Source organism: Triturus cristatus, chromosome 11 (assembly GCF_964204655.1).
Source record: "Triturus cristatus chromosome 11, aTriCri1.1, whole genome shotgun sequence".
Lineage (NCBI taxonomy): Eukaryota > Metazoa > Chordata > Amphibia > Caudata > Salamandridae > Triturus > Triturus cristatus.
The window spans coordinates 280,325,221-280,346,109 of record NC_140594.1 but is presented as its reverse complement, the minus strand read 5'-3'; the positions used below and the strand labels follow the sequence as shown (position 1 = coordinate 280,346,109).

Below are 20,889 nucleotides of genomic sequence, written 5' to 3'. Positions count from 1 at the left end.
TGGTTCTTTCTATCGCACATGTAGGTCTGTCCTTGGGTGAATTTAACGTGGAGCGCGAGATAGTTAGCTGGTGTTCATTTTATCTTTCAGATTTGTAGGTATTCTGAAAGCTTCAAGTGTTGTTAAAAGTTTGCTCCAAGGATTGTTTTTGATGCCCCCAAGGGTTCTGGTTTGCCCACAAGATCATTGGCACGTTTTGGTGAGTTTTTACTTTGAACCATTATTTTGTTACAGTGTCTGTTTACCATTTGATTGATTAGTAGCTCGAGCTAGATCCGGGGCAAGTAGAACTCTGCTTTCACAGAAGGGGTTAGTAAGAGGGTAGGCTCTTTGGATGCATTTGATTAAGCCTGAATTTCTTGTGCTAATGAGCATTTCGTAATCATTACTGTCAAGGCCTTTGCGATTGTCTTGGACTGTGCAGGTCACACATTTTCACAGCCTCTTCCCCTAGTTTTCCAGTAAGCCATTTGTACACATTGTTCTTAAAGTAGAACCTTTCTTCTCTGTTGGTACATTTTCATACTTTTTGGACTGCAACATTTCATATACCATTTAGTCTTTTTTATCATCACTGTGTCTGTGTGTGATTATTATGGAGATCACTTCTTTAGTCCTGGCATACTGTTTTTATCAAGCCATGGATTGCCCTCTACTAAGTCCTTTAGAGAGTAATCTCATGTCGGGATGCCTTCGGGAATCTTACTGAGTTTGGGTTTGAGGTGGTAAATATTATTTTCCAGCTTCCACTCACTGTAGTTTCTTTTATAAGTCCTTATTTTCCTGCCAGGGCTGGTGTATCGCCAAAATGTCAAAAGATATTGGGGTATTTTTGTTATCTGCCCATGGTGTCTCTTGATTTTCAATTATATTATGCTGGCTTAAGCTTACTGCTGATTCAGCTTGGGTGTTAAGTGAATGGCAAAATGATGTTAGTTCTGTTAGCAGTTCTACTATTTCTATGCCAAATTCTGGCAGCATTTCAACTAGCACCAAGCATGGACATGTCGTGTGTTCTCATCGTCTCCTGACAAGGGGTGAGTACTTCTTGCACGACTAAGTCCTCAAGGTATCCGGGCCAGAGGCCAGTGGGAAGCTCTGGTGCTTCTTTGATGGAAACAAACCTTGTGTTTTTTTCTATATGATCCAGTGCAAATGCTTCTGAACTTGTTGCTGACATTGAAAGGATAGGATACTTCAATATTTATACAATAGTTGTTGTTTCTTCTCTCCATGTGCCCTTCTGAGAGTGTTTCTTCTCTCCATGTGCCCTTCTGAGAGTGTTTTTGTTTTTTGTCACAGCGAGTTTCGAGTCCAGGGCTTTGATTTCTTCAAGGTTGGATCCCGGGTCCAAAGTCTTGGTTACTTCAACGTTTACTTTATCCTCTTTGTGTTTGGTATCTGGATTGTTTATGACTTCTGACAACTGTATGGTGCATGTGATTCGGGCCATAGAAGCTTCCTAAGGTTTGCATTTACTCATCATTTTTTTCGGATGGTGGGTTACGACGCTTGTCAGATTTCAGCCGGCACTTTCTTCCTACACTGGCTACCAGAGCTCTCAGCAGGGGGAAACATCCTCAACAACGACTCCGGAACAACGAGTTCCGGAGTCACGCAAGCCGAACAACGACTTAGCCTGAACCACGCTTGTTCGTGCAAGTCGTTCGGAGAAGCTTCGATACAGGAACAGGTAAGAGGGCTTCGTTTTAAGGGGGTGGGGGGTTCGGGTTAGTTTCTAGGGTCTTTGATAAAATAAATGTGAGTGAGGGGCTATGGGTAGATGAGGGGCGCCATTTAGAGTTGTAGTGATAGAATCAGCTGAGAAGAAGGTTGTTTTACAATAAAGCCAGCCCTGACTCCATTTGGCAGAGCAGAGGGCCTCGACCTGTTTCAGTGATTGTTATATTAAATTCAGGGGTGCGTACCTTTTTTTCTCACTTAGCACTGTCTTTTTTTAAGTATTTTTACAAGACGTTTCGTCGCAGTAGATGTCTCACGCAAGGTTCAGGTTTTTATCTCTATGGATTTATAAGAATTAACATATTTCAGGAAAACTTCGCTTACGACATCATTATCTGCTTCTTGAAATGTAACACGTTAAATAAACACCTAAGGCAAACTTATCACTTTCACAGGGAGCCTTACCAATGACAGGACACAGATTAGTTTGCATTTTCAAAGTGTTTTGTGTGGTTTGTAAAAGCGCATGTTGACCAGTTTTTCACTCCATAGCCAACCTAGTAGCTCTACGCAAACATTTTCTTTCCCATATAACATTTTTAAGATGGGGACAGAGAGGAAGCTCGTGACTGCGTTTAAAAAAAAAAACATTTAGTTCCATCTGCTTTCACGTGCATAAAATCTTTATGTCATCTGGAAGAAAAAGTGGTTAGAGACTCGGCGGTTGCAGCGTGCTCTTCTTATTAAAGTTTCTCTGCATGATAGGCAGCTGTGTTTGCCTACACAGATTTGGGTGAATAAAGCCACTTCTTGCTTTCAGCTGCAAGGGTGCAGCTGCTTGGCAGCGCGCGAATCTGGGAAATCTCTCGAGGATTCTGACATTATGATGGATGTATTCTTCAGCGTACGTTTGGTGTTGTGATTAATCGTGGAGTTCGTGGTTCAGTAAGTCGTGGTTAAATAGTTAGTGATTTGGCTATGGTCGTTGTTCAGCCTTCATGGTTCAGGTACTCGTGATTTAGAAGGAAGTTGTTTAGCCATACAACCCTCAGCAGGTGTAGTCTTGTGGTGATGTTAGTGTCACTTCTCTGCTGCTCAGAATTGATATTTTTTTTAAGTCATATATGTCCATATAGTTGTTCATCTAGTTATCACTCTGGTGAGTATCAATTGTGCTCAAGACCATGTAGGAGATGAAATCGATGGATATGATATTACCCCTGCTCCTGTGAAGAATGGCGTCCCTTTGCCTACTCCTGGGCACGTAGCCAAAGGTCATGCAAGAGCATGGCGAAGCATGTGATAAAAAATTGACCCATGGCCACAATCTCTTACTGCCGACCAAGGATTCAATAAATCAGTCAATTAGTAGAGTGCAGCTTGTCACCAGTGAGGGTATCCAGGCGCTGGCAGGGTCTAGTTGTTCAGTCGAAGAGCCAGGTCTTAAGCGACTTTCGGAACTCTGCTAGAGACTGGGTGGTCCGGAGATGTAGGGGGGAGTTAATTCCACATCTTTACTGCTAGGTAGGAGAAGGAGTAGCCTCTACTCCCACTGAGTCCGAAGCGGGGGGTGTAGACGAGCGAGAGGGAAGCAGAGCGGAGGTGTCTTGTGGGCTGGTGAAAGTTCATGCGGTGGTTCATGGAAGTGAATCCGCTGTTGTTTCTGGCCTTGTATGCGTGGGAGAGTAGTTTGAACTGGCATCTCTTCCGAACGGGCAGCCAGTGGACATCTCTGACATAAGGGATGATATGGGTTTTTCCGCAAGAAGTCGAGGAAGAGTCTGGCCGCGACGTTCTGCCTTCAGAGGAACTGGGTTGCGATTCCTGCAAACAGAGCGTTGCCGTAGTCTAGTTAGCTGGAAATGAGGGCTTAAGTGATAGCGCGTATTGAGCTATGGGGTAACTATTGGAAGATCTAGCACATAATGAGCAAGATCAGGATGAGGAGGCAGAGTTGACCTGACACATAACTATTAGTTTGTTGGCCAGGATAATGCCTAGATTTCTAGCTTGGTTGGTCGGTGTTGTTCCGAGTTCTGTGGGTCACCAGGTGTTCCAAAGACAGCTATTGTTGCAGAAGATCAGAACCTCAGTCTTGTCCTAGTTGAGCTTCAGGCAGTTGTCCCCCATCCAATTGGAGATGCTGGTCATGCAGTTGTGAAAGTTGGTTCTGGTGGAGGAGAGAGAGTGAGAGAGTGAGAGAGTGAGAGAGTGAGAGAGTGAGAGAGTGAGAGAGTGAGAGAGTGAGAGAGTGAGAGAGTGAGAGAGTGAGAGAGTGAGAGAGTGAGAGAGTGAGAGAGTGAGAGAGTGAGAGAGTGAGAGAGTGAGAGAGAGAGAGAGAGAGAGAGAGTGAGAGAGAGAGAGAGAGAGAGAGAGTGAGAGAGAGAGAGAGAGAGAGAGAGAGAGAGAGAGAGAGAGAGAGAGAGAGAGAGAGAGAGAGAGAGAGTGAGAGAGAGAGAGAGAGAGAGAGAGTGAGTGAGAGAGAGAGTGAGAGAGAGAGTGAGTGAGAGAGAGAGAGAGTGAGTGAGAGAGTGAGAGAGTGAGAGAGTGAGAGAGTGAGAGAGTGAGAGAGTGAGTGAGTGAGTGAGTGAGTGAGTGAGTGAGTGAGTGAGTGAGTGAGTGAGTGAGTGAGTGAGTGAGTGAGTGAGTGAGTGAGTGAGTGAGTGAGTGAGTGAGTGAGTGAGTGAGAGAGAGAGAGAGAATGAGTAGTGCGCCACTGGTGTAGAATAGGATGTTGAATCCATGGCCTCTGACCATGTTGGCCAAAGGCGTCGTGTACGTGTTGAAGAGGGTGGGATTGAGCGATGATCTTTGAGGTAGTCAACAGATGATTTCTTTGGGTTCTGAGGTGAAAAGTGGTAGGCGGACTTTGAGTTCTTCCTATGAGGAAGGAGGCAATTAATCTGAGATTGGCTCTTTGGATGCAGATGTTGTGCAGTCTTGCGATTGGCGTGCAGTGAGACAGTGTAGAAGGCCTCCTAGGAGTCCAGGAGAATCAGTTCCGCCATCTCTCCCTAGTCCAGGAGGGGAGAAAATTAACTTTAAGAAATGGATTATAGAGTAAACTAAAAGCACAGTCATTTCGTATATTTGGCCTAAATGTTGTTCAACTCAAAGCAACTAAAAATGTTCCACTTCACAAGAAAAGCTTTTGCTCTTAAGTTTGTTTTAGTCAGCAAAGAGCTTTGTTCACTTATGCTACTAGCCGACATGCCGTTGAGCCTTAATTTACTTATCTGTTATGACATGTAGCTGAGAAACCATAGAACTAGAAGGCCTTATCCCGGTTACTGAACTCTTATCTTGTAAGATGCAACTCTTGACCCGGCCGTGAGCTGGCACAGGGAATTTCCACTATCGAGCAATTTTGTTTTTAGTCACGTAATGCTGCTCTGAGTTTTTTTGTTTTTTTTAAACGCAATGATGTGTTGAATTTTGTCCAGTCTACACACGCCATCTGAGAGCTGTGTTGCACATTGTACCCACTTGAGTATAATAAATGGCTTAAGAAATAAGCTTGCCTCCAACTCTTCGCACACCCATTGAAGGTGGATTAAGTGGTGTTGACCAGAGCGAAGAAGTGCGCTTTCCACAGAAGGTTCGGATGTCGGTGGCCACAAGTATTTTGGGGCTGTGGTTGCTGCGGAATCTGGATTGGGAAGAGTCGAGTAGATGGTTCCATTCCAGATGCGTGGTAGGTTGATGGCTTTTTCTAAGATTTTGGCTGGGAATTGGAGCAGGGAGATGGGTCCGGAGTTGTTGAGTTTCTGGGGGTCGGCGGATGGTTTCTTTAGTAGGGCGTGGACCTCTGCATGCTTCCAGTCCTCCGGGAAGGTGGCAGTGGCCACCAAAGTGTTGAACAGGGGGGTGAGTTAGTGGCTGATCCTGGCTCTAACTACATTGAAGATGTAATGTGGGCACGGGACGGTGGGGGCCATGCATGGACCGAGTTCATGATGGAGGTAATGTCCTGGTGGGTGAGCTGGTTCCACGCAATCAGTTGGTTGTCTGCTGTGGTGCAGTAGTTGTGGGGCAGTTGTGTTGGTTGAAGAAATCAGTGGGATTTGGCTGGGGTTTGCAGTTCCTGTAGATTTTGGCAATCTTGTTGTGGAAGAAGTTTGCAAGGTTGTCGCAGAGTTCCTGTGAGGGTGTGATGTTGTTTATTGCAGAGGAGGGTTTTGAGAATGCCTTGACGATGTTTTAAGAGTTCTTTGCGGTTGTTAGAGTTTGAGTTAATGCGTGAAGCTTGAGTAATTTTCTAATCCACTTGCAGCTGTCGGTGGTAGAGGTTGAGGTCTGACTTGAAGGAGGGCCTGTCGATGGTATCCTTGCTCGTGCGCCATCTCTCTTCAAGTGGTTTACAGTGTCGTTTAGCAGTTCTGAGGACTTAGGTGCACCAGCTTGCCTGCTTGGGGGACCCTTTGTGTGGGTTGTTGCGGATGGGGGTGATGCTGTCAGCGCAATTTCTGATCCAGGTGTTGAAATATCTAACATTTTGGTCCAAGTTGCAGGAAGTGTAGAGGTGGGTGGAGTTGAGTATCGATCCATTTGTCCTGTGAAATTTTGCTCCAGCTGCGATGAGGGGGGTGTTGAGCAGAGTGGGGAAACAAGGTCTGTGGGCTGGTGACGAAGTGGACAATGGAGTTGGTGGTCCAGGTGAGTTTGGTGACATGGTTGTATTTGATGTGGTCGCTGGAGGTGACAATGTGGTCTTGTGCTGTGTGGATTAGTGTTAGAAACCTGAAGAAGGCTTGAATGATGTGTACCTGAATGTTGTACTTCTACTAGCTCTTACGTGGACGTCTTAGTTTAAATATCTTGTAGGCAAAAATAGCATAGTTTCGTTTTAACAATCCCTACACCTTTTTTTTCATCTTTATGCCCTTAGCTCTTTCCACTAAACATGCCCCGCGCAACTGGTCTAGCAGCGTGCATTACAAAACACATAACAGGCAAGCTGCTGGTTACAGGAATGCTAGGTTGCGGGGTTACAATGGCTATTCAAAGGAGTGCTTGGATAGGGAAAACCGGTTTTACACAACCAATCTGCATCCTTCCTTGGTGGGTGTCAGGGGAGAGTAACAGCGTGATGAGGCAATGGCTGGCCATCTATAAGCATTTGACTTAGCTTGCCCGGATGTATCGATTTTGTATGTGGCAGGCGCTGGGGGAGCAGAAGTGTAAAGAGTGCAAAGTGGTACCAGATCAGGAATGTAGTACCCTCTGCTACCACTGCTCTGCACAGCCTTCTCATCACTCCACAAACAAACCTGAGAGATATCAGCCCGCAGCATCACGCGTTTCAGGCAACTACTCTGGGTTCCACTACTCCAGCCTGGGGTGATGTAGTTCCGGCTCAGCTCCGTTAAGCTCCAGGTTGGCGCAGCCAGCCGAATCATCATATGTAGATCCGAGGGGCACAGATTACTTTAAAGCTGATCCTATTGACCCATATTCCCGGCTGCTAAATTTCGAGGGGGTTGCACCCGAATTCAGGATCAACAGCAGATGAAAACAGCTCCTAGGGTGCAACTCAGTGCATCAGTCCACACTCCAGTATAGCTGAGAGTGTCAGACACCTGGCTTGCTGTTGCTGCAGGCATGCTCTACTTTCTGGACAGGACAGAGGGCAGTGTATATCTATGAATTTCCTTGGTTCAAATCCCTCCCAGAGGGAGGGGTGAGTTGTAGCTTGTCTGTTTGCGGTCTGATTCGGATATAATGCTCACCAAAACCCAGTGAAATAGATGCTCCTCCATTTCTGCCATAATTTTCACATTAACTTGTGAAGTAGCAAATTACAAATTATTTCGATTATGGATTGAAAATCCAGTTTTGATAACACTTCAAAATTTCAAAATTTGAACTTGAAGTGCAGTGTGCAAACAAAAAAATTACATATAGTTGCAGCTTGGATGGAATGGGTATGAATAAGCACCCTGGCTTTCGGGTATTTACGGTTTACTTTGTTAGACCAGAGCTCAGTGCTCAGGAACGTAGATATCAAATTAATAAGAAAGGAACTTTAAACATGTCTGACAGAGGGGAACGCTAACCTATCTGTAAAAATTATTCTGCAGCTGGAGATCATTATCAATTCAAACTCAATGCATTATCCTGCTATCTACTGGGTGGGCTCCGAATAGCATCTAATTTACCGGATGACATATCCACGGGTATGGGGAGCACTGGAGTTCAAAATGACTCATGAGGATAAAAGCCTGAAACCAACAGAGCAGTTGCCATCTTTAAACTGCATTTCCTTACATTGCATCTTAGTAAGGTAGCGAAAAGGGTATTTGTAAGCAGAAATGGATTAGCCTATGCTACCATTCCTCTTCACCAGGGATATGTGAGGTTTGCATGCAAATCAAGATTAGTGTCATGCTGTTAAAGTACTGTTGCAGGTAATCAGCCATTTTCTCCAGCAAGGTGATCCTGTTCTAGTTCTGAATGCTGAAAATTGATTGTAAAGCAATACTTCCCCTTCGGTGGAGGTGGGAGAGGATGTGTGAGTAGAAGCAACTATATTTCTTAATGCAATCTACCACACTACTTCCTCACTTAGATTGAATATAAAAAAAAGTTGTGCATAGTGAATACAAGAAACAAGAACTACAGATCACAGACTAAGTTTGTGGGAGAAAGCGAAGGTTGATGTTTTCCTTCTTGCTGTGTGAGCACCTGGTTTGCAGGAATGTACTTTTTAAATAATGAGAGAAACTACTGTATGCATTGAACAATCCAGCATGGAATAATGGATCAACTAATAGAATTGTGGGTTTGCACCACAAAATTCAAAAAGAGCTCTTGTGTTTCTCTGAACCCTTTCGCCCTGGCAACATAACATAAAAGAGCACTTTGAATATTGCGTGTCTGCAGTGGTCTTTCTACTTCTGATTTGGGATCAGTGAAAAAGTTGGTCACTCGACTGTTTAACTGGTATGAAAATGTTACTACTTTGGCAATGAATCTTGTATGAGTGAGTATGACAACTCTGCCTGCATTTATTTGAAGCTACAGCTGTTGTACTGTTATGCAGTGAATATCATTTCGAAAACAAACTAATGTAATATGAACTAAAAAGCTGCTTTCAATGTCAAGTGTTTGAGTGACCACTAGCAGACTGGTTCAAAATGAGGTGCCATCAGACAAGCAAGCACTGCACTCAGGTTCCACGCAAGGGGCCATGTGTGACCTGGTGTGATGATCCAATAGGGTCTCTCCACACAGGTGTGAAATAGTGGAACAGGTATCTTTCAACTTTAAATATGAGATCAGAACTGCCAAATGGGCTATAATGGATGTACAATTACATATGAAACCAGCAGAAGAAAATAATTTAGAAATTTATATTGCATGGAACTGAACACAATATCTGGTTCTGCTACAGTATGCATCGCTTTCACTTCACTTCTAGACTCGTACAGAATGATTAAGTACCTTTGCTGGAGACTTAAGTAGCCAAACTTTAGAATTTCAGGAACCACGTAGCCAGGTTCAGTGACTTGGGCACTAACTTAACCCTAGAACATTGTTAAATTTGCTAGCGAACTCTTGTGCTTTGTCTCAACATATTCATAAAGTTGGCGAGATTGTTATGGTAAATCATAATTTGTAAGTGGAAGGACCATGGGTGTCTGGCCCATTCTGTTGCTATTAAAATTGGTGTCATGTTGGAAATGCACAATTCTTGAACACCAATGGCTTTGCTAGGAAGAGTGAGCAACTGTCCTTTAAAAACTGCTCAAAAGGCACTGCCTTTCGACCCAGGATGCAGATACATTAACATGCAATCCCTGCATTTTTGGTTTCTGTTTGTTGCATGTAAGTCTATTTATGGAACCTCCTATTCTCAGAATATGCTCAGAGGAATGACCTGATCTAACTACCCCATCTTGAATGTCTTCTAACTCACTGCTGAGTTTGTCTTTGAGGTCACTGTGGTCTCGTTCCAAGATTTAATGATTCAAATGAAAGCTTTTCTTGATCACATAGTACTATATTGTCTGTGCATGGTGTGTGAGCGGACCGGTTAGTCAAATCTGCTGCTCTATGCCTTGTACTTAAGTCCGAAATGCTTTCATAGCTACACCAATTATCAACAATGCTATAATGATTAAATCCTTCAAACATGCTTCCCAATCTAAATGAAGCATCCATGGTGGCCATCACTGTGGGAACTGGTCTTAGAAGGATCTGCTTGCTAACAGGTGTTTTCAGTACATCGGAGTGGAATGTTCTGCGGGAGAGTCTCGTGCTAATTATAGAACTTAAGGCCCCCCTTCTTAGCCCTGGTTTATTGTGGGCTTTGTGGTCCTCAGCCCCTCTGTATAGCAGACAAACATCAAAAGTAACACATTTCCTGCCACTCATTTGGTGCACATGTAAAAAGGAAGCCACATCCTTGCCTTGAATAGGTTACTATCCTGGTAACCATTAGTGGACTGACCTAATGAGGTCTTTTAATCCAAATACAGGTGGTGATAGATTGTCCTTCTAGCTATAACCCACTAGGAGAAATCCTTCTGGATATAACCCAGTAGGAGAAATTCAAATACTTGCATCCATTAAACACTACCACACATATGTCAGATTTCATCCCACTTAGTAACGTGCACTTATCAGTGGAGAACTGTACTCTATGCAGAGTTCTATAACGGCTACAAATCACATCAATTTTCTTGCTCACTCTATTTAGAAGGGACTTGTAGATTGAATTAATGGACCTCTTCTGGGGTGTAGTGACATCATGGAATCTGGTACTGTACTGGTAGAGTCCAGGATAACACTGATATTTGAGTAGCTGGCATGTCAAAGGTGTTAGATCCTATATGTAGAACATGTGGCAGAACTAGGATGAAGACCGTCATTACTTAACTGTACTAATAGTGTGCAGCTTCAAACTTCTAGATTCACATGTTTGGCTGTATTTTGCCATCAAGTGATTGGGTATGGAAAACTTTTTCCATAAATAGATCAAATAAAGTTATACTTTTGGGTATCCTTGACTGGCAACGCCAGTTAGCATCCACTGATGACAACTGTAAGCCCACAATGGCCCAACAATTGGATACATTGATAGATTATTTTTTCCAGTGGTGGATTCGAAGCAAGAAGAATAGTTTTCCTCTGAAGAGGGGGGAGCGTTTCCACCAAAAAACAAATCACCTTCAATCTGCACACAATGTTGTACAGCTTTTTGCAAGCATACCTAGAAGCTTATCCCATGGGATAAGAATGAGCGTACCGATTAGGAGACACAGTTCGCAGATGTTGAGTCGTCTTGGCAATCATTTTATTTTATTTATTTATTTTTATTTTTTCCATTTGAAGAGCGCACTGCAACCCTACGGGCATCCTGGCGCTAAAGTACATACAGCTGAGGACCTGTGGAACAAGAGGAGACAGTGGACAGGCCCTGATCAGTTGGGTTTTGGAGCATTATTGGAGAGAAATTTTGGGGGGAATTTTTTGGGGAAGAGCCATGTTTTTACCTTTTTACAAAAGGCCATCAGTTCGTTTGTTTTTCTGATGTCAGTAGGGAGATTGTTCCATAGGTGCGCTGCGGATATACTGAAAGCTCTTCCCCCACACGTCGCTTTCTTGATCCTAGGGATGCTGATGAAGTTTAGGGAAGAGGATCGGAGAGACCGGGTCGGCTCATACCAATTAAGTTTGTTTTGAAGTGGTCGGGGGCCTAGCCCATGGACTGCCTTGAAGACAGTACATAAGAATTTAAAACAGATCCTCTGATGTATGGGCAACCAGTGATGATTGGCCAGGGCAGAAGTGGTAGATGATCCTCTTTCCCGAGAGAGTGCCAGTTTGGCTGCGGCTGCTTGGATACTTTGAAGTCTGGAAATAAGATAGGCAGGAGATTCCAGCAAGAGAGCATTACAATAGTCCAGGCGGCTGAGGATGGTGCTCCTGACTATATTGGCTCTAGTCTGTGGGGGTAAGAGAGGTAGCAGCTTTCGCAGTCCACGTAGCAGGGCAAGGCAGCAGCTAACCTGCTTGTTGACGTTAGTCTCAAGACTCAAAGTGTCGCTGATAAGGACTCCGAGATTCCTTGCTGAATTCACAGGGATAGGGGAGTCTCCTAGCGGCTGAGGCCAGAAACCTGTGGGTAGGTTTGTGGGGATTCTTCCTACTGCACAATGCAGTATTTCAGTTTTATCACTGTTAAATTGTAGTGAATTCTGATTTAGCCAAAGTGACATTTGCAACATGCAAGTATGGAAAGTCTCCAATGAATTTGCGTGGGCTCCATCAAGAGAGATCATCAGCTGGGTGTCATCAGCGTAATTTATCACGCTGATGCCATGGCTTTTGATGATCCTCATCAGGGGTTGCATATAAATGTTGAAGAGTATAGGGCTAATAGCAGACCCCTGTGGGACCCCATGCGGAACTTTAATGAATTCTGATTGATATGGCGGGATAGCTACTGCCTGCCATCTATCCGTCAAGTAGGATCGGAACCAGTCAAGCGAGACTCCTCCAACTCCGATGTTCTTTAGTCTTTTTAACAGGATGACATGGTTCACCGTATCGAAAGCGGCGGACAGGTCCAGCAAGATAAGAATTGCTGATTCTCCCCTGTCCGCCCTCATGCGTAGGTCATCCATAACTGTCAGCAAAGCTGACTCAGTTCCATGAGCTGGTCTCATCACAAATCTGCAGTTTCTTTCCCTGCATAGCTAAAAACAAGCCCTGCATATTCGAAGATTATTCCAGCACCGGTGAGAAATGTGGCATCTTTGTTGTGTCTTTGATATATTGAGTGTCATAGGTACGTGAGAACTGTTAATGACGCAGGAGGATGATGCTCAGTAAAGCAAGCTTCCTCTATTGGTCTTTTGTGACCTTGGAATAGTATTGGAGCTGCCATAACAAAAAATTGCATTATTTTTCAGTGCCATTACTTTTTTTGGGGCACCAACACTCTTAGTAAATGTTTCTGTGCCAAACGTCGTCAGGCACCCAAGGGTTTCAACGAGGCTTTGAAGAAAACTGTGTCCTTTTCCATTAGCGGTTGAGAAACGTTTTTCCAAGCTGGTTCAGAGGTCTTTTTTTTTTTTTTGCCCAAACATTTATTTATTGAAATTTATACTCGACAACCAAGTACAACAGCTACTGTGCTTTGAGCAGCAACATATGACAACACAACAGCTGACCAGCTCTCGCATGGACCCCAAAGGAAAAGACTTGTTATCAACGTGTGGACCGGTTAGCTCTAGGAAGCAAAACAGAAGCATATGGAGTTGAACAGTTATGCTGTAAGTCCAGAGCTTAAACAGGTAGCAGGATCTGTGTCCTTTGGTGACGTGCGCGCAGATAGTCAGACAGCAGTCCACCACCATACTCTCATTCTAGCGAGCGAGATTCGGAATGGATGCAATTAATAACTAAACATTTTATACAAAAAACCCCGAACAAGAGACCCCCTCCCTCCCTCCCCCCCTCCCCACCCACCACAACCCACAGAAACAGATGTCTTTTTGACATGGAATTGAAAAGGCTTTTTTCAGCACAGCACTGCTTGGAGCTTCTGCTCAGGAACCCTTATCATTCCATGTTAGAGTACCCAAATCATATTTCTGCAGTGAGGCCAACAACAGCAATGCCAAAACAGTCATTAAGGGATGTGTGTGTTTTTATCACTTTATGTATGCCTGCATCCCTATAGTCTCCTTTTATGCAGTTTGTAGACTTTATGCATGGTACAGTTGAGAATTTGGTCTTGCACATGTTCCCTTTTATTTTACAAAACTGTACCTTTGGAAGTCTTTGTTAATATTGGAGTTTTCGATTTTGGAGTGGGTAGTGAGATTCTACTGTGCAGGTTAAAAATACAGATTACAATCTGTCTTCAGGCACAGCATTCCATTACCATTGTTTTTTCTTCTCCGTTTTCATGGTAAGGTTAGGGATTAACTGTGCATAAGCTAAAACAGAGATTTAATATGGTCCCATGTAATAAATAACGTTCACACCTTGTGTACATCTACTCAGAAGTAACAAGGCTGACACTTCAGCTCAACTTAAACATTGTTGCGTCCATTCTCAACCTCGAAAAAAGATGCGGACAGCATATACTGAACAAAGGTCGAAAACAGCCTCATAGCACTTGTTCCGCAGAGTCCATAACAGCCGAGGTGGAAATGCCGGTCACCCACAACCGGTGTCTTGACTTCAGGATGCGATAAGTAACATAAAGCAACAGTGCTTCTAAAAGCATTGGAGTAAAAAACAACCTGAAGATGGCATCTGCAGCGAAGAGAATTATGGCTTTCACAGGAAAACATAATTATTCATGCTAACCCTGTCTGCAGTCGACGTCCACAACAGATAGTTGACCGGATAATGCACAGCATGAAATCCACCATAGTGTCCTGCTGGATAAAGTTAGATTATCAAACTCAAGGATAGCCAAACCCGCCCTGGTTGGAGGCTCTTCAAAAGCATAGCAGCCAAATGGAAACAGAAATAGGATCGTAGACTGGCGAAAGAGTCCTAAACATGCAGGGAGCAGGTTAACAAATTGACAGGCAACCCTAAATAAACTAGCAGCATGGAAAATGATGAATATAAGATCGGTATGCTGCTTCACTTGCAGTTCCTCTAAGGTATCAATAAGGAAAGCGCAATTTCTGGCCAACGACATGGGATTCTAGCACCCATCTGAGGGAAGACAGCAAGATGGATGAAAAGAGAAGATAAAAGGATGTGTCCATTAAACTCTTGAAGATGGAATCAATATCGCTCTTTTTCCGTTGTCTGTGCCTCAGACCACCTCCAAGGTTTCATAGAGACCACTGCCCATCTATGCAGGTCTGTCCCACAACCGTACATGAGATGCTACAGGCTGCAACTAAATCAGGGGACACCGTCTGTACAAAGGCCGTCTAAATCCAGGGAGCTTTTCGAATGTTTATGTAAATGCAATAGGGCATGGAGTCTCTACAATGCAGGTAGGAATCCACATTTTAGAAGGGCACTTTCACACCCTTTGAAACCTCTATAAAGTTTGAAAGCGATGCAGTGCCCCTTGTCAGTGATTTACAAACTTTGTTCCTAAGCAACTGATTGCCTTATTCGAAAATATTATGCCCAATTTTCCCCAACAGTCTTCCCAAACACAGAAAACACACTCATACCTTGACAACAATTCTGTAGATGTCTGTATCTTCACCTAAGGACAAGAGATGCCAGAATGAATGCTTGTTGCTTACCCATGGCCTCCACGTGCCACAAACATTTCATGAAAGGGAAACTGGCGATGGAGATCTCGCTCAATCACATCTACCCATTTTGGGTCCCCTGCCATGATGTCCAGATCCTGCGAGACAAAGAGAGAGAGAGTGGATGAGAGATGGAAGAAAATAATGAGGAAAAAAAGAGACAGAGCAAAAACACATGCCAGATTAAAGGAAACCATATGGGAAAGTCAAAGAGTTAAGAAGCACGTAAGCCAGTGCACGAGTCCGGCAGAACATACATCAGCAGGAAGCCAAACGGGACTGGAAAATGGCAGTTACCAGTATGCAAAAACAAGTGACTGGTGCATGTGAAAGAAAAGATCACTTTTTTCCCCTGTAGTTGGATGAAAATTCCAAATGACGGTTATCAGATGAGAAAGAAAAGGTGACTTGCTTGTAGCAATACTCAAGGGTTCGATTCGAACAGCTGTTGAACATTATCTAGGTCGAAGAGCAAATGTGTTCCACTGGTATGTAGTTTTTGACACCATAAAGGTGCGACTGAAAATGCGGATAAACATTTTAAAGTTATCAAAGGGCCCACATCCCAGAAGCCATCTTGGTTTCCATGTAACCATCCCCAGTAAAATAATGCTTCAAGTAATGTGACAATCATCACCTGGGGTGAGGGTATGTTGGGGGACGAACAGGGAAGGGGTTAATGGGGGATGCAGACAACTGAAGCATCGTGCATTCTACACAAGGGATTCCCATGGAATGAGCGGAGCGTGTGGGAGTCTCTGCTAGGGCCCACACACATACACCAGTTTTTTAAGACCGTAGAGCTGACCTTGTCTAACCTTGTGGTGCTCCTAGGCAACATTCCCACAGTTTACATTTGCACCACAACTACCTTCTATTAAAACTCAAAGATGATTTGAAGGCTTGAATTAATTTATTGGTTAACAGCACGGCAGAACATCCTTCCAGCTAAAGACTCCAAGACAACTGAGTCTCTTACTGGAAAGCTAGGTACACAGTTCTACACTAGAACCTGGAACACAGCATGAATGATAAAGCGCATGCCACTGATAAAGTAGTATTAACATTTAAAGTAACATGACTTAAAATACAACACATCCCCCTCCTTTGAATAAATGAAAAAACAAAAGAAGAGAGAACAAAAGAAACTAAAGCTAAAAGAAATAAAGCATGGGGATAAGAAAAAAAAAAAAAGAAAAACTAAACATAGTCATTCAACTTCTTAGGAAAATATTTTACATGGTTAGAGGTTCTGGCCTTAGGACAAAAGGAATTGTCTTGCCTCAAATTGCCGGGTTCACCAGAGGTACCTGCATTACCTTCATTGACAAGGTTGGACTCCTCAGGAACATGATTTGGAAAATTGCCCCTCACACTGAGAGGACACTTTGCAACCCTTCTAACATTCCAGACCTTTCCATCTTGAGTAGCAACCGAATTCTTGAATACTCTTTTGATTTGAATAGCTTTACCAAATTTGCTAGCACCCTTGCTGATGATCCCAGGCTTTAGAATCCTAACCCAATCACCAACTCTAAATGAAGGTGTTTGTATTTTCCACTTTTTATTAAACCAAGAACAAGTTTTCAGTTTGTTCTTCACTTTTGAAGCAATATCTTTAACACATTCACTGCTCGAGTCTTTTTTCATACACTTCTCTCTAAACCACCAAGGACAAATCTTTGAAGCTGGCTCTCTTCCTTTCAACAATTTGAACGGACTAACTTCAGTTGTAGTGTGAGGAGTGATTTAATATAGCCATAATTTCTCTCTAACTCTATTCAACCAATCCTCCCCAAGCTTTATAGATTCCACTATAAAATTCTTCAAAACTCTGTTAAACCTTTCGACCTGACCATTTTCGTGTGGTCCATAAAGAGACGTAAAAATATGTTTAATTCCACATTCATTAACAACATTTTTCATCTCTGAAGAAGTAAACTGCACACCGTTGTCGGTGACAAGGTAAGACGGGCAACCTTCACGTACAAAAAATTATTTTAGAAAATTTAAAACAACTTCTGTTGTGATTTTGTTCACAAATTTTACCTCCGGCCACTTAGAATGGTAATCTACTAACACCAAGACAAATTTAAATTTTTCCGGAAGCATATTAAAAGGACCTGAAATGTAGAAAGCCAACTTTGGCCAAGGTTCCTTTGGCCATTCCACCATTCTTAAAGGCAGAGTTTTAACACTGAGCATACTTTCACTAGAGACACATAAGTCACATTCTCTGACTACACGATCAATAAATCTGTCAATGCCTGGCCACCAAAAAAAAATTCTTATGAGGCGTTTCATAGAAGAAATCCCAGGATGTGTCGTGTGCAATTTTAAGGATAACATCATGCATTCCTTTAGGGGGAATACACTTACAATTCTTAAAAAGAAAATCGCCTTCCATTTACAGTTCGTCTGCGACCTTGAACAAAGGCAATCACTCAGATCTAATTTGACGCTTGTTAGGCCATCCTTCCATAACATATTTTTTTTATGTCCAGCCAATCCTTATCCTTATTAACACACTCTTCCCAAAAGTTCTCACTAATGTCTTGAAATTGTGCAGGGATAATGTCACTAATGTTAAGGACAAAATCAGTCTCTTTTACCACATTAACACCACTATGAACACATGGTAACCTTGAAAGGAAATCAGCTGTAACATTCTTCTTCTCTGGTACGTATTCTGTCTTAAAGTTATATTCTTGAAGCCTTGATGAAAGCCTAGCAATTCTAGCGGAAGAATTCCACCCTCCACCAGACGAAAGAATGTTGACTAAAGGTTTGTGGTCTGTTCTTAACGTGAATTTGTAATTCTCTTGCAATAACAGCAAACTTCCTTTCCGACACATTGAGTGTTCTTGAAGCAAAGGCCACATTCCATTCTCTACCGTGCCTCTGCGAAAGTACACCCCCAATTCCATACAAGCTTGCATCACAGTGATAATGCATTCTTTTTTAACACAGAATGGCTTCCAAGTGGGTGCACGCACCATTTCCTGCTTGATATGTTCAAACGCCTTTTGTTGGCTACCTCCCCAAATGTAGTCTGCATTCTTCCTAGTAACTCTCTCAATGGTTCCATTTTGCTTGCAAAATTATTCACAAATTTAGTATAATACTCACACATCCCCGCAAAACTCAACAACTGTTCCTTGTTTATAGGAGATGGAGCATTAATGATAGCATCCACATTGGATTTCTTTGGGACGACCCCATCACCTGAGAGAGTATGTCCTAAGTACTCTACCGATTTCTTGTACAACTTACATTTACTTTCCTTGAGCACGAGACCATTCTTTTCCAACCTACTGCAGACCTCTTTAAGATGAAAATTGTGTTCTTACTCGTTTTTTGAGAAGATTAAAATGTCATCTTGAAAACATTTAACAAAATGATCAATATCTCTGAAAACTCTGAACATCACCCTTTGAAAAACAGATGCTGCTGATGCCAGACCAAACGGCATCCTTGTGTAGTGATAGAGTGCTTATGGGGTAATGAATGCCGTTAGGTTTTTTGACTCTTCAGACAGGCAGATCTGATGATATGCAGACCTTAGGTCTAACGTTGAAAATACTTTTGCGCCTTCCAACATAGATACCACTTTGTTTATGTTTGGAAGAGGATGGCAATCAATCACAATATTTGAATTTAGGGATCTGAGATCAACACACACCCTCAAATTCTTATCAGCCTTGCGTACTAAAACAATGGGTGAAACCCATTCTGAAGACTCTATTTCCTCAATGATACCCTCATCAGTAAGTTGTTTCAACATCTCTCTAAGCTCTTCTCTCACATTAATGGGTACACCTCTTAATTTTTTTGTACTACCGGACGTGCATTAGATTTTAGGATGATTTTGTGTTCAATATCCTTAAGTCTTCCCAATTTATCACTGAAAACATTCTTATACTTGCTTACTAAATTCTTCACTCTGTCATTTGTGTCTAAAACAGCAATGTTCCCTTTTGCAAAATCTTCCCCTAAAATAAGAGGTTCTACAGCTCGTGGGTTTAAAATACTACCCAGCTTCCATTGATCACACCATCCTAGCACATTTACACCTTTCACAGCGATGTACAATTTAACCTCTGCATTTCTGCCTTTGAACGATAAAGTGACATTAAAATATCCTTCCATATCAATTCTTGTACCGTCAAAACTCTCAGCAATAACATCGCTGGTATGTAATTTTTTCCCAATACATACATTTTGCAATTTATCCTCAAAATATTCTCTCGAAATTATAGTCCATGGCGATCCAGAATCAGCCATGAGATGAAGTTCCACACCCAACACTTCAACTTTACATTTGGGAGACTCCAGTAGATTTTCCTTTCCCTCACTTACACCTTTATTAACAATGGAAACAACGATTCCTCTCTCAAACTCGGTATTGACACAAGTTTCTTCCTTCCCCATCTCATTGTCAATCACTTCAGTACCACTAACTGTCGAAATAGAACCAGACGCAAATGTGAAAGGATTGTTCCTTCTATTATCTCTGCAAACTATACTGAAATGACCTATCCTTCCACACTTTCTGCACTCTGTATTTATAGCCAGACAACCTGTAAAAGATGCTAGATGAGTCTTACTTTCGCATCTAAAGCACATGTTTTGACCTCCCAGGTTCCCATTACTTCTAAATGCATTTCCACTGTTGTACCTGTTGCTTATAAACCTCTTTTGAACCACCTCCTGTTTGTCTTTTCGAACCTGCGTACTGCTTCCTGTATTATTCTTTATAGCACATACTTCTTCCACACCTTCACCCTTCTTTGTACTTTGCCTAACAGTTTGCATCCAACTTTCTGATTGTTCTACTGCTTTTGCATTTGCTATTGCTTCAGACAAACTAGGATCACCCACAAGTTCTCTTGCACTTTCTTGTTCCTTACATGCACAATTATCTGATCCCTAATCATTTCATCAGCCGTCATTCCAAATTTGCAATGAACACATAAGGATCTTAGTGCAGTTAAAAAGTCATCAAACGATTCATCCTCCTTCTGCGCCCTCGTGTAGAACTTAAACCTGTTTAAAGCAACGCTTGTTGTTAGTTTGAACCGCTTTTCTAGTCTCTGTAGTGCCACGTTATACACGTTCAAGTTCTCTTCTCCCACTTGTGGTGTAACTTGTGGAAGCGCTCTAAAAATGTCTTGACCTTCTGATCCTAAACAGTGCAGTAAAATGCTTTTTTTCCTTTCTGCCCCCATACGTTCTCCATCAATTGCCCTCATATATGTCAAGAACTCTTCTTTCCACCTTGACCATGGTAGAGGTGGATCTCCCTTACTTTGTAAAAACGTTGCAGGAGGATCGAACTGCATATTTGTTTATTTGTGATATTGTCTCTCTTCACTCTATCCTTTATAGACTATTCTTCCGTGAATTTTCTTTTAAAAACTTAAATATGTGGGTAATAGAAAAAAGAATAAGAGAAAACAACAACAAAAAATACTGTATTTCCTTCCTTTTTAGCGTATGAAATTTACTCCTCTTTTTTATGCAAAGTACCTTACCCTGTCTTCTTTAAGCAAAACACTGATGGTACTTAAGCATTCCGAGGTATTTTCCTTGACTTTCTCCCACAGCAAGTTTAAAACAAAACAAATATTTAATGAATGAGGTGAAGATGAATTCCCCACCTTTTATATTCCTTCTTTCCTCCTCTTGATGCCCTCCTTTCCTTCTTCCGCGCACCGTTCACTTCTGTGGTTGCTCCGATAACTGGTCGCTTTAGCAACCAGACGTTCTTCCCACAACACACTGCGCATCTCCCTTCGTGTTACGCACACGCGCGTAACAATTGCCTCTGAAATGCTTCTTCACTTAGCAACGTGCATGTAATCACGACGCTCCACACGTCAGCGTGCGTCCGGACGATCTTCCACCTCGTTCGATCATGTACCTTCCACTGCCGCGTTCTCTACTGCGGTGCTAGGAT

General features: G+C 42.6%; 1 protein-coding gene across 1 annotated transcript in view; it reads right to left on the bottom strand.

Moving 5' to 3' along the window:
* Positions 1-20,889, bottom strand: part of TBC1D10A (TBC1 domain family member 10A) — a 380,613-nt gene that overhangs the window by 112,195 nt on the left and 247,529 nt on the right. The window contains exon 4 of the mRNA XM_085635860.1: positions 14,922-15,028. Within this exon, the coding sequence (XP_085491986.1) occupies positions 14,922-15,028 (107 nt within the window). The remainder of the gene's footprint in view (positions 1-14,921; positions 15,029-20,889) is intronic.